This window comes from Malaclemys terrapin, chromosome 5 (assembly GCF_027887155.1).
Source record: "Malaclemys terrapin pileata isolate rMalTer1 chromosome 5, rMalTer1.hap1, whole genome shotgun sequence".
Taxonomy (NCBI): Eukaryota; Metazoa; Chordata; order Testudines; family Emydidae; genus Malaclemys; species Malaclemys terrapin.
This window is the reverse complement of record NC_071509.1, coordinates 108,949,427-108,963,785: the sequence shown is the minus strand read 5'-3', so window position 1 is coordinate 108,963,785 and position 14,359 is coordinate 108,949,427. Positions and strand designations below refer to the sequence as shown.

Here is a 14,359-nt window from a genome sequence, read left to right as displayed (position 1 = left end):
TCCGCCGACTAGAGCACCTAGAGCATTTTATGTGTGGACACACACAATCGGCTGTATACAACCGATTTCAATAAAACCGGCTTCTATAAATTCGAACTAATTTCGTAGTGTAGACATACCCTAAGGCATCTATCACCTAATTACCAAAGTAGGACTTGATCCTACAATGTTATGCATGGGCTAATCCCTGTGTTCATTCAGATCCCCATTGACATCAATGGGGCAACTCATGGTTGAAGTTTGGCACATGCTTAAGAAACTAGCTGAACTGGGGCCTAAAACAGCCTTACTGCTTTTATTTTTACAATCTGTGCGAATCCTCCTGTCTTCTAAGATACACAGATCTTGCAATACGCATGTTATAATAAGTGTTTATGGATCCTAAAAAGCATTGTGTGTCGAGGGATTAGTGAAAGCAGATTTGAACACTATATATCAGATGCTTACAGCAAGTTACAGTTGACTTTGTAGGTAATAATGTGTTCCTTGGAAAATTTGGCTAAGTGTTTTTAATAGGGTTTTTTTGCATTGCTATAGGTGTGTTAATCCAGCATCTTTCACCGACACTAAATTCACTTAGATTTAAAAAAAAAACATGTATAAGAGGAAAAGGGATTGTGATCCTGCTCCTAGCTAACCATAAAGGAAAGGGGGGTGGTTGTAACATCATCTGGTCCTCTTGCTGACCCCCAGATTGAGAACTTTTAACTGAAGGCTATTCTGTGCTCATGCTATTTTTACACCTATGTAAGTCTATTGACTTACACTGTGTAGCTCCTGTTTTTACACTCATGTCAGTGAGGACAGAATTTATACTGTCAGCTCTTTGTGACAGGGACATTTATCATTTACTTGTCTGTATTGCACTGTGCCCCATTTTGGCATTGCAAACACAATAATTATAAAAGTAATAATGTTTAGCCCCATTCCCATCAGTCGTAATGAATCAGTCATAATGAATTTCTGTCACTGATTAATTTCAAATGATCAGTTAATGAGGACTCCAATGACTACTCTAAACAACATTATTAGATGGAGAAATAAGCAAACATTTTGCAAAATTATCTATCATCTTATTAAAGTGAATTTAGTGTTGGTGAAAGAGTGGTGCCTTTAGGGCTGATCCATAAAAAGATCTATTAGAAAGAAAAGTTTATTTGAAAAAAGAAAGAGATCTCAGTGTGAATCACCTGTGTATTTTTCAAAATTGCACTTGAAGTAAATTACACAATTCTTGAGCTGCTTAAATTCATTTACTTGCAAGTAACTTCGAAATTTTCACCTTGAAATGAAAGATGTTTCATTTCGAATTGTGAGAAGTAAAACAACAGAAGTGAAGCCATGGAGGAGTGAGGGGCTTTGCCAAGGGAGGTGATGGCAGTGTACTTTGGGTGCTTCTGGTTAGCTGATTGGCATAGAAAACATGGGGCTGGTCTTTGAAAAGGCAGCTCAGTAATCTTGCTAACGGTAGAACGAGCGACAGCGATGCCAACTGTCCATTAAAAGGAGAGGGATTTAAGAATATAAAGAAGAAAAGAGACCCTGAGAGGGGTGCACGAGACTTCTGAGAAACTGATGTTTAAATTCTGCCTTCATTTACATCTGTTCAATCTCACTTAATTCACCTCCCCTCTGAAAACTAACGTCTTTGGGGTTGCAGGGATGCAAATAATGGCATTATTTGGTCTTTATTGGGCTAATTGGACCTACTTTTTTTTTTTTTTTTTAAGTCCACTACTCTTTGGTGGCCAACTTGATACAGCTAAGCCCTGATTTTTCCCCCCAGAGGTATTGATCACCTGCAATTTCAACAGATTTCTATGGGAGCTGTGGCCTCTTAGCATCACTGAAAATCAGACCCTACATGTCTCAAATTTCAAGTTGGCCGTCTGTAATTAGTTGGCAGTTTTGAAAACGAAGGGATACTTTTTACATTTATGTCAGCCACACAGTGAATCAATGGCAGAGCCAGGAGTAGACCCCATAAGTCTTGACCCCTGACCTCAGCTCTAACCATCACTTGCACGCCCTCTTGTTTCAAATAAGCTTGCATAGCATGACATTTCCACCTGACAATGCCAGGGAAATTCTAGGATTTCTACTCCTGGGCCAGACACTCGGCTAGGGTTCATTGGCATAGCTTATTGACATCAGTAGAGCTAGGCAATTTTATACCATTTTAAGATCTGGCCCAGTGAAATCCGATCAATGGAGCTGTGCTAATTTATATCAGTGGAGAATCTGGTCACAGAGTCCTAAATGCAGAGTTACCCTATTGCCTCAATAGAGAACTTTCCTGGAAAAACATTTTTATTTAGCTAGAATAATATATACATTTGTTTTATATATATTTATATATATGATACCTTGATGTGACATACACCAAAAAAATAGTAGATCACTTGATTCTTTTTAGCAGTTCACATGGCCTTTAAAATGTTCATTTCATGCAATGTAGAGTTTCCCTCTAGAGAAACTGTGCCTGCCAAACTAATTGGTTTTTTTGTTTGTTTGTTTTTTTGTATTCCACCATGTGTGCATGAAGGTATTATCCGGCCTGGGGTGAAAAGCCTTTATTGGGGTATTTGTGTTTATATGAGAAATAGCTTTTAAAAATAGACTAGAACTATAAGGAGATGGTTTTAAAAAATCTATTATTTAATCATGGCTTGGTGTGTTTTTTCACTGACTATCTGTGTTTTAGTGGTCTCTTTTGTGAACTTTCCTTAATAGGAATTGATACTTCATGCATACAATTCTGTGTAGAGGAAATAATGTATTATTTAACTTCCACATTTTGTCATTTGGAAAAATGATGATTTATAACTATTTCAAAGGCTTAATAAATATAAACACATTAAAAAAAATCTTCTTCTAGCCCCAAATTATTTGATAAGCGTAGAAAATGTTTGCTTTGATTGTAACTAAGTATGTTTTTATTTCAAATGCGGGCGTAGGCGGTGTATTATGTTCACCTTATTTTTAGAAGATTGTCAGTTTTGTTGTTTCCGTAACTATGGAGTCAGTGTAACTAAGCCATTACCTTCTATTACCCAGCTGTTGGGCTAAAACCCTTTAGGAATTCCCATTATGTCCAGCTGTTAGGGTAAAATATCTTCAGAAACAAGTGCACTGGAATGATACCATGTAGTATCCATTAGGACATTTATCACTTCTGGAGTAACACTGGCCTCAGAGACTTTCTTTTGCTGACAGCTCCATTTGATTTAATTTCAAGGGACACTCTCAACGTTGTCGAAGTCTAAAACTTGACCTAGAGAGACAGTTGTTTCATCTGAAAGGACTTATTTTTAATAATGCAGCTACATAGATTTTCTCAGTCTCTGCTAGTGCCAGATGAGTAATTTTTTTAAAAAAGCCCAATCATATGAGTGTCTTAGGGGGACTGACTTACTCATGGTAAACAAACTTGTGCATGTTCTTAGAAAAGATAGGAAAACTTAGCATTATTGTATTTTGGGGTACCTTGCTCTCCAACTGTGTGGCAATAATGAGGCGATCCTGTACAATTGTGAAACATTTTGTAAGTGTTACTATTTTATTGAAAAAGGAGCACGTGTTATGGTACATTTCCATACAAAGGGCCCAATCCTACAAGCATGTGCCCCAACTCTGGGCATGGGAAAAGTTCTTAACAGTTGTATATTATAAATTTGAGAGGGAGGCTGGTCATGTAGTTTAGGTGTTGGTCTGGGACACCCGCCACAGACATCCTGTATGGATGCACTGGAGCACTTAAGGCTCCTATCCTGCATTGAGAAGTCAGTAGTGCACGAAGCGGGTAGTGGTGTCTGCCTGTGCTGATCACAGTACGTGTGTGTTTTTGTGTGTGTGTGTGTCGTTGTGTGAATACATAGCACAACAGCACTCTGATCTCATATTTGATCTGTAGGTGCTGCAATATACAAATAATAGAGAGACAAGGTGGTTGAGGTAATAGCTTTTATTGGACTAACTTCTGTTGTTTAGAGACAAGTTTTCAAGCTTACACAGAACTCTTCTTCAGGTCTGGGACCACTATGGCTACAACACAGCATATAAATAATAAATAGTAATAATAAAACATTGAAATAAAAAAGTTATTTAAAAACAATTAAGATTGCTAATACAGCAGTATAGTTACCTGACCCATCATTTACAAAATCGAAGCACTTAAAACCAGGGAAATGAGTAGTTAAGCACAACCTAAAACTTACACTGTCCGCGTAATAAATGCATTATTCTTATAAAAGAAAAGCATTTCTCATCACAACACAAAAACCTTAACTCTGCCCCCTGGATTATTGGGATTTTAATATATTATTTTTATCTTGATATTGGTATCTAAATATTTTCCTTTACGGGATATTGTAAATTATGGAACTTTATCAGTTAAGATATATTTATCAATTGACAGAACAATTTCTTTGCAATTAACATTTATAATGATTGTTTCTTGAGAAATTCTGGAGAGAAGATTTAACAGGAAAAGTGTATAATAATAGTAATGTCAGTGATTTATGAGAGATGTCCTGTGTGGATTTGCATTTGAGGCTGCTTAAGCTGAATCATTAATGTGTATATGTATTATTCATTTATTTGCATTTAATTGCTTGGGTTTTATAAATGACTTGATAGGTAACTTTGTATGATCATTTAGCAACCTAAACAAGTCATTATGCTGAAGTTTTGTGTTTGGGAATTTACTGAGTTTCTTTAGTATCTTCTTTTTTTTTGGTAGGACATAAAGACCGAGTGTAGAAAATTTTAAATAAATGGAATGGATAGTTCACCAGATAATTAAGTTCAAGGAGTGAGCAACACTAGCCACACAAATATTAGCTCTTACAGAGCCCTGTCTCATTCAGTCACACCTGCCAAGATATGCTGTTTCACAGGGTAGCTAAGTTAGCCGTGCATACGCAGCACAGCCAAACTACATCGTGATGCCTGGGTAAAAGTGCTAAAAATTATGAGGTAGGTCTGATACTTAAGTTGCTATGTGGTGCTGCCACTAATGCCTAATTCGGTATGGAAAAGGTTGAGGACCTAGTGTGACTCCCTTTGGACATTCCGAAACTTCATGAGGTCCTAGGGTGACCAGACAGCAAGTGTGAAAAATCAGGACAGGGGGTGAGGTGTAATATCAGCCTATATAAGAAAAAGATCCAAAAATTGGGACTGTCCCTATAAAATCAGGACATCTGGTCACCCTATGAGGTCCTCCTCTGATCTACCTGGGCTCCTCCTGCCTCTTAGCAGTATGGGAAGGGCAGGAAGGCTTGTGATACCCAGACTGAGAACGCCTGTATTAGGTCATAGTCATGGGTGTAATTTTAAGGAAGCGACAAGGGGCATTTCCATCTCAACTTTGAGCTTGGGGAGGAAATAACACTATACTATTTACAACCAATTTTCAGCCCTAGTTGGAGGGGAGAGCAGGTGGAAGAGGAGGGAGCAATCAGAGGCTGTAGCTTAGTGCAGCTCAGAACTTTCACTGCACCTTACCAGCTGATCAGCTGGGTAAAGAGGCTCATTCTGTCCCTGCTGGTTCTGGAGAAGACACTGAGCCTTAACAGCAGCTCTTCCTCTGTGAAGGAGGTTCAGGTGTGATGGGGGAATTGGCACTGTAGCCAATGGGGGAGGATCTTGGGGAGTCACAATATTCATAATTAATACCTAGTTCTTATATAGCTGAGGGTGTTTGGGAGCAGGAATCCATGCTCTTGAGAGGGGAGCTGGGGAAAGGACCCAGCCTCAAAGGATGTTTTGAATTGAGGGACCAAGAGTTGAGGGGAGCCTTTGGGGAGGGGACTTGTGGAGAAACACAACCCTAGTAGTGGTCTTAAGAAAAAGACCCAGGCTTAAAGGGGTATCTTGTGGGAGGGGAGCTGTGGGTGGGACAGAGCCTCAGATGAGACACTGGAGGCAGAAGAGCTGGGAGGAGGGCACAGACTCAGAGAGAGCCTTGAGAAGGGAAGCTGAGCAGGGGGACAGCTTGGGGGAGTTTTGGCTATGTGGGTAGCAGCCGGTTTGGGAGTGGGCGTTTGGTGGGAGAGAGAAGGAATGTTTGGTGAGAAGGAGGTGTTCAGAGCCTTATTGGTAGGAAGTTGCAGGAAAGAAAGAGGGAATGTGTATGACTGGGGGCCTCTGAGGGGGTCTCATGGTACAGCAAGGATCTGTCTCTCCCCAGCTTTGCTGACAAAATTACTCTACTGGCCACATAGTGCATTTTCATCTCTGAACCGCTAACCACTTTACAAAGGTGAGTACATCTTAATATCCCAATTACACAACTAGTTGAAGCAATTTGTATAAAGCTGTGGTTTTCAACCTGTGATCTGCAGACCCCTGAGGGTCCACAGACTATGTCTAAGATTTCCAAAGGGGTCCTCACCTATATTTGAAAATTTGTAGGGGTCTGCAAATGAGAGAGGTTGAAAATGACTGGTATAAAAGGTACTGTGATCTAGTGGATTAGGGATGGGGCTGCTACTCCAGAGATAAGGTCTCTGTTTCCAGCACTGCCACAAACTTACAATGTAAAATAGTTGGACAACATTTCTTTAAACTTTCCAGACTCCATCTTCTTGACCCTCAGAGTAACCAGGTCAATTTTCAGACCAAACCAATTTTCCAAGCCAAAGATGTAATGGAACTAAAACAGGGCTATATAATGGAAGCTGCTCACAACACTTATTATGAATACCTGTGGGTTGGTGATTTTTTTTTTCTAATTTGACTTTACTTACAACTTTTAAAAAGTTATCATCAGATATTCAGTATGTAGCACAGGAATGTGATTTGCATCCGTTCAGATTGAATTCAGCTCAAGTCAAGTTCCAATTGACATTAGCATACTGGGAAAAGAACATTCCTACCAATTGTAATTGATTTTGCTAGTATTTTTCAAGATTTCTCCTGCTGGTGTTAAAGATTGTTCCCATTTACAAATTAATTTATCTTTCTATTTGAATCCTGAATGAAGTTATATCTCTGTGTTTCCAGTGTGACATTATTGCTATAACAACTGTGACATCACAACGGAAGCTTTATAATGTCTTTGCTGGTAAGGAATGAAGACAGGCTTTCAGCATTTTGCATCACTAGAGAGGTATGATTCCCCATCCTCAGAATAGGCTGTAGTGGATCTTGTAGGGCATAATGGATTCTGTGGCTGTGTAAGAGGCCCAAATGGATTCTGTGGGGGGTGAAACAGGATTTTGGTTTGATTATCTCTTAGGTGCAGAGTTGAGTTCCATGCATAGAGTGTACATGCTTTATCTGCCCTTCCTTCTCCAATCCTGCTCCTCCTTTGCATCACAGAACCTCACCAGTTCCACTTCAGGGAGAGACTTCTTGGCTATGGACAAAAGGGCAGCATTTATCCCTGTGATGGGATGCACCTGGCCTTTGTGAACCCCTGCTGGAGGCCTGATGGTCCTACTACACCCCAACCCAGGAAAGGAGCAGCAAAGGTGGGTCCTCCAGACCTGTCTAGAGAGGCCTCATGGAAGCAACCAATCAGCACCCACAGGCTGAGATAAAAGGAGATGCAGGACCATCAGATCCTGGCTGGGGTCAGAGGGGTGGGGAACAGTGCTCCTCTCTGGCCAAAAGAGCTTGAAAAATAATCAGAGTTTAGTTCTGGCCTCGTTTGCTTAAGCTGGGAGAGAGGATCTAAGAACTTTAATCCTGAGGTGAGGGGTGAGAGTCCCAGGAAAGTAGCAATAAGGAATTTAAGTGAGTAGTACATGGCTGTTATTTCTAGGGTCCCAGGGTTGGAATCAGGAGTAGGGGGCAGGCCCGGCTTCCACCACTGGGGCAAAGTGGTATAAACCCCAAGAAGAGAAAAAGGCTCGTTTGGAAGCCTGAGTGAAGGGCTGAATTTGAAGGCCCAAGAGCTGGGGCTGAAGACCCTCACAAGAATTGATAGTTTTGTTGGACTCTTTGCTACCCTGGAAGGGGTGCATTTTGTTGTGACACCCGGCTGGAGGACTGAGTGACTAAGACCCACCAAGCAAGGCTGACAATGTACAAGGGGTGCCAGGAGCAGGAAAGGGCCTGCAGTACCGTGTGCAGCAGCAGAAGGAACTCAAGAGGTGAGCGTCCCCCAATTACCCCCCTCCCTAGAGAATAAAACTACCCAAAACACAAAAATAACAAACAAACAAACCAAGAGTGAAAGAAGGATTTTGTTTATTTTATTTTGCCCCATTTTATTTTTAGGCTCTGGCAAAAAATGTGCTATAGCATCAACGGTGTATTTGGGAAATACAGTAATCAGCCCGTAAGTTCCTGTTTATAGTTCTAAAACAAACAGATTAGCTGTTTGCATTGAACAGACTGGCAGTTTTGTGCTTTATATCAGGATAAGTATTTTACGGGTGGGGGCGTGCGTATGTGAGACAATCCAAAAGCTTTTTCTGCCTGATTTCATTTTCTGAAATGCAACTTGTCCTAGGCTATTTGAGCCCAACATTTACATTAGACACCCTGTCCTGTGGAATGATAAATAATGAGGATCGCTTGCGGGGGATCAAGAGAATGGGAACGTAGGGTGTTCTGTGATGGGAAATATTTGTTTATTTATTACATTGTAATAACTGCAAAATGATTAACAAATACAGTATTTTTTTTTCAGCTAAGGTTGGTCCTGGTCCTGTAAAACCCTTACCTCTCACAAATAATCCTTACTGCCCTGAGTAGTACTATTGATTTCAGTAGAACTACTTGTGTGAGTAATGATAACTTAGGCTCCTCTTTTAGTCTAAATAAGTAATCTCCCATAGAGCAGAATACTAGAATTTTCTTTCTCTTTACTGGACCTGCTAGATGGCGCAGTCACAACTCATTTTCAAGACTTTAAAACTAATCATATTTCATACTGTTGCTACAGTGAGTGCTCATCTCTAGAAATGTGCCTGCTTTGATGCCTCGTAGTTACATGAAGTTTCAGAGTGTGATCTTCAAACACGATCAGCATTGGCTTAACTTTGCTTCCATTGACGTCAATAGGCATTCTTCAGTTTATGTCAGTGGGAGAAGAGTTAGGCCAACGCAGAGCACTCTTGAGAATTTCATCCAAAATTTTTAATCAAACATGTCTAACCATAGCACTTCATAAAAAAAAAAGATAATACTTATGAGACAAAGGCTCTAAAAAAAATTGTAAAAATACACCCTGCTTTTGATTAAACAAACAGACAGCAGTGAGCAACCAAGAATTAATGGTCCTTCTTAGAACGAGGCTGCTGTGTATTTAAATGAGAACTGGTTAGTTTTTTAACAAATGACTGTCTCTAAATGTATTTATAAATAATCATTCTTTTTACAGCATAATTGTTCTTACTGAAAATCAGAACCATGGGCTTCTATATTTCCACTTTGAGAAAAATATGAATGTCTTTCTGCTATTGAAAAAAAAATTGAAAATCATACCTCCCAAGAGGGAGTGAATGGATTGCCTCCAAACTGTTTTGTTTTTGTTTTTTTCTTAGCTTTTTACAAAAGTCTTAAATATATGTAAATATGTAAACACTATGCACATAATAAGAGTTTGATCCTGGGCCTGTTGGAAGTCAATGACAAACTTCCCATTGATTTCAACAGTGCAGGATCAGGCACTGAGCTAGTACAGTACATAGACGCCTAAGTCACTCAGGGGGCCATGGATTCAGTAAAATGAAAGAACAGGTGCCCATTTCAAAACCAGCTGTCGGAGGAGTCAGACTGAGTGCTGAAAACCTTCCTGCACATGTTGGAGTTCTCTTGATGGAGCGGGTATTCAGAACCTGCCAGCAGTTTGACTTTTCCTTTCCGAGAAGTGTACCGTTTGCCAGATGGCAGGCTTTCGTATTTAGTCACATATTGCCTGCAAAGACACAACATTGTTATCTAGTATAGCAAAACTGATATAAAATCTGCACCCATACATGTGAATCTAGGTAAGGGCATACCACATCTATGCCTGATTGATTGGTTTCAATGGGACTAGTGGTTTGTATATATAATCAGTGTACATGTCTATCAGTACAACTAATATATTTTCAGAGAGATGGGATTTCTGGGAGAGCTTTAGGAAATTCCCATCTATTGGGCCAATCATTGTAAACATTGTCCTCTGGCCAAGAAGCACTGAATGGAAGCTTTCTCACAGGGACAGAGAATGCTGTCACCAGACCATTCTCAATTCTTAGCAGATATGAACCAAGACAGAAAAGCAAACCTAGGCCTCTTACATGGCAATGCAATGCTACCACTTGCTCATTGGAAAACATCTTTTACTTTATTGTATAGTTATTTTTAATTTCAAGGTGGAAAACTGACTGTAGTAAAAAAAATATTTCCAAACATATTGAAGTACTGTATCTATTACAGAGTATGATAATTGAGCTGAACACTAAAAATTCTGGCTAATTTCACAAGCATCAGGAAGCAGTATGTCATAAAGACAACTTGCAGGCTCAAGTGCTTTACAGCTAAGCACTTGCACCATCATTGGCCTAATGAACAGAGGATAGACATTGCTGGTGGTGGTGCTTTGTTTGACACTCAGGTTTTTTCACCATCTATAATCATGACATGTTAGGGTAATTTAGTGGGGTTATTTCACTTGGTTTTTACTTCTAAAAGCTGGGTGGAAAATCTAACAAAAATGAGAAATCAAAGCAAGTGCAGTGGTGGTTGTCAAAGTCTCTACTAAACATTTGTCCATATTTCTGGCATGTTGTAGGTCAGGGATGAATGGCATTAGCAGAGACATTTGTATGTGGGAGTGATCTTGCACAGCACTTGCTTGTACTACGCTTAAATCTAGTCTGTTTTTAATCCCTCATGTTTGTGAACATCAAACACATGGAGGGAAAAAAGATCTGGAGTTCCCAAATAGTTAATTGGAAATCTCAGATAATGTTTTTATTTCTTACCTGAATGGAGATTCAATTTTGTCCATCTGCATGCAAACTAAAAATGGATATTCTGAAAACTGCACTGTGGAGATGAAGTTTAATGTTGCCTCTGTTTCAAAACTGGTTTCCATACCAGCCTTCACAAAGAAGGAATCCACAAAGATGTTACCAACTACCACCATGGCTCCCCTACAAGTAAATTCAGATATTAGAATTTATTATTAACAGGGCTCAGAAACAGACAGGAAGTTAAACTGCAAATAGTCCTAACACTTGAACAGTATAATATTGACTGTTCTCTTGGAGTTTGTTCTTATGTAAGTGTACCTAGAGAACTTCAGTTGACACCACTGGGGATTGTGCACACATGCGCGCACACACACACACGCAGATGCAGAGAGGAGAAAAGAACCATTAATGTTGGGTGAAAAATACACTTTTTGGAACATGCATCATTTATGACTGGAGCTTGCTGCAAAAGCATGGTGCATAGGCTGTTGTGATGTCCAGGGTTGATTCCTCAAAGGACCTCTTTTAGTTATCTACATGAGGAAAAGAGAGGTAAAATACTACCTGGTTGATTTGGTAGTATTTTATACTCATTTTGTACTGGTGCACATGACCACACCAGGTGTCTCTGGCAGGGCCGGCTCCAGCTTTTTTGCCACCCCAAGCGGCAAAGGAAAAAAAAACCCCGATTGAGCTGTCACCAAATTGCCGCCGAAGACTGATGCAGACGGATTGAGTTGCCACCGAAGAGGAAGCGAGTGACTGAAGGACCCACCGCCGAATTGCCGCCGGAGACCCGAACGTGCCGCCCCTTTCTATTGGCCGCCCCAGGCACTTGTTTTCTTCACTATTGCCTGGAACTGGCCCTGGTCTCTGGCAAATCAGACCCAAAATCTTTGCTCACTGGCATTTTTGAGAAAGCTGTCCAGGGCTTGCAGAACTTACAAAACGTCATTGTCAGGGAGTGAAACTCAGACCTGGTGGAAATGGGACCAGTGGAGATGCACCCACTTACACTAGGATGTCTCTGTTTCAGGGTTATCTTTGAGAGCAATGGCATCCGATTTGTATTTGCTTTATTGCTCAGCAGTCAAGAACATCCATATGGATGGGTAAGCTTCACTCACTATCTAGGAGAGAGATCCTTGCCATTCAAAGCTGGTAAAAGCCAGTAAGAGCCTAAATCTATTATTGATGACAGTCATCATTAATGTAAAACACACTACCCTAAAGCAAGTTGTGTTTAGATCTTGCTCAAGAAATCATAAGTTAACGTTAACAACCTTACCCATTTTCCCTCTTCTCTCAAACACCAACCCTTCTGGACTTCATCATGCTTTTCTCACACATCCAAAATGCCCAAAACAACTTGAGGGTGCTCAACATCCTACAGGAGATGCTCGGCACCTTGCACAGGCAGACACCTTTTCCGCTCCCTTTGGAGACTAGCATCTCATAACTCCAGTTTCCATTCAGAGGGATTCTCCCAAGGGAGGCCACATCCTTACTTCTGGTCAGGATTGAGTGAGTAAACTTCAGCAGTACTGCTTCAAGCTACAGATCCAGTAATATCAAATCCATTCTCAAATTCTAAAGAGGCAGCATAATCTATCAGGTTAGACATGAGTTTGGAAGCAAGGAACTCCTGTATTTTAATCCGTATTCTGACACTGATTTGCTGTACATTGGGTAAATTGATCTTTTTGCCTCTCTTTCCCCCACTTTAAAGTGATGGTAATAATTTCACAGGTGAGGATTAACTAATTAATTAGGGAGGTAACATTTTCAAAAGTGATTTAGGCACCTAGGGGGCCTAACTCCCACTGACTTTCAACGAGACTTAAGTACCTGTCATTTTTGAAAATGGGATCTAGGTTCCTAAATCACGTAGGCACTTTGGAAAGATTTACCCAGCGTATTTATAGCCCTTTGAAGACCTGGGGTCAAGTTCAGTTCTCACATCCACTGAGACAATTTCACAGAGACTGGTGGAGCTGTCTCAGTCTAAAAGAGGGCAGAATGTAGCCTTTGAAGCAATAACATTCATTCAGATTTTCTATAACAGGTTAAAGGTGATTCATTTTTATATCTTTTTTTCACTGGCATTTGCATACAGACAACATACTTATTGCCATATTATTTTCCCCCTGAAATGTGAATTTAATTTTAAAAGGCGTTTAATACAACTGTACCTTAATTTTAATGAAAATGCAAGGTTGCTTCTGTTTTGAAAGCCTTAAAATAGACCAGCTCATTTTACATTTTTCGTATTTCAGAGTGTAAGGTTACAGCGTGTACTGTAAGTATCTCACCGGTTCTTAACACTGGTTTTGGATTCTCTGTACCAAAGACTGAACTCCATTCCACCTGAAATGTCAATGGCCAGACCACCCTGGAACTCTGCACTGGCCTTCAGCCCAGACTGTAACTGAATGACCTGAAAGCATACAAGAGCAGAGATCACACTCCATTTTGCTAAATACAGATCAAAACGGTGTTCATTTTCTTTTTTCTTTGAGGACTGTTCAAGTGGGGAGAAAGCACAGGGAGCTCCCCTCTATCCTCTTCCATCCTTGTGGAGGGGATGAACAGAACTTCACTGGGGAGCATACATAGCCTCTGCTCTTGCCCAGCACCTTTTCCTTATGAAAAGGAGGGGATGAGATTGGGACCACGAGCGTGTCCTTCCTCCCACCTCACCCACCATACAGCATTACTGGTCAGGTGCAGAACAGGGAGCGTCCTGTGCCCTTCTCACAAGAGATAAATAAATTAATGGAAATATCCCATCTCCTAGAACTGGAAGGGACCTTGAAAGGTCATTGAGTCCAGCCCCTGCCTTCACTAGCAGGACCAAGTACTGATTTTTCCCCAGATCCCTAAGTGGCCCCCTCAAGGATTGAACTCACAACCCTGGGTTTAGCAGGCCAATGCTCAAACCACTGAGCTATCCCTCCCCCAAAGTGTGACAGAGCTCAGCTACCACACAGGTTTGCACCTCCCAGGAAAACCACTGTGGCATTCTGGCTTACTCTTAGTTCGTATTGGAGGAGCCTGCTAGCAGGGAGCACCCAGTGTAGAGTCTTGCCCCATAATGGCAATAAAATACCCACTGTTGCCAGCAGGACCATTTAGAATGACACAACTATAATGGAAGGATCGGATCTGATCAATCAGGTGGCTACAACAAATACAACTTGCCTGTGATATTTTGCTATCCGTGCACTTTTTTCCAGCATTGAGCATGCTTATGGTGGCTTGAAACCTTTACAGCTGGACTGGAAATGCATTGCCTGGAGTCAGTTTCGGAAGTGCTAATAGCTCAGCCTCACAGAAGCTTGTTACATTTGAATTTTGACAGTCAGCCAAGTTTTTAAAGTTCACGCCACTTGGTAATCTGATTTGCCTTATATAACTGCCCCACTCACCTTAAAACTAGA

At 40.7% G+C, this 14,359-nt stretch overlaps 1 protein-coding gene across 1 annotated transcript in view; it reads right to left on the bottom strand.

Moving 5' to 3' along the window:
* Positions 1-8,182: 8,182 nt before the first annotated feature.
* MTTP (microsomal triglyceride transfer protein) overlaps positions 8,183-14,359 on the bottom strand; it is a 39,062-nt gene continuing 32,885 nt past the window's right edge. The window contains exons 16-18 of the mRNA XM_054030748.1: positions 13,232-13,356; positions 10,929-11,099; positions 8,183-9,874 (exon numbers count right to left, since the gene is read on the bottom strand). Coding sequence (XP_053886723.1) covers positions 9,706-9,874; positions 10,929-11,099; positions 13,232-13,356 — 465 coding nt within the window. The 3' untranslated portion in view covers positions 8,183-9,705. The remainder of the gene's footprint in view (positions 9,875-10,928; positions 11,100-13,231; positions 13,357-14,359) is intronic.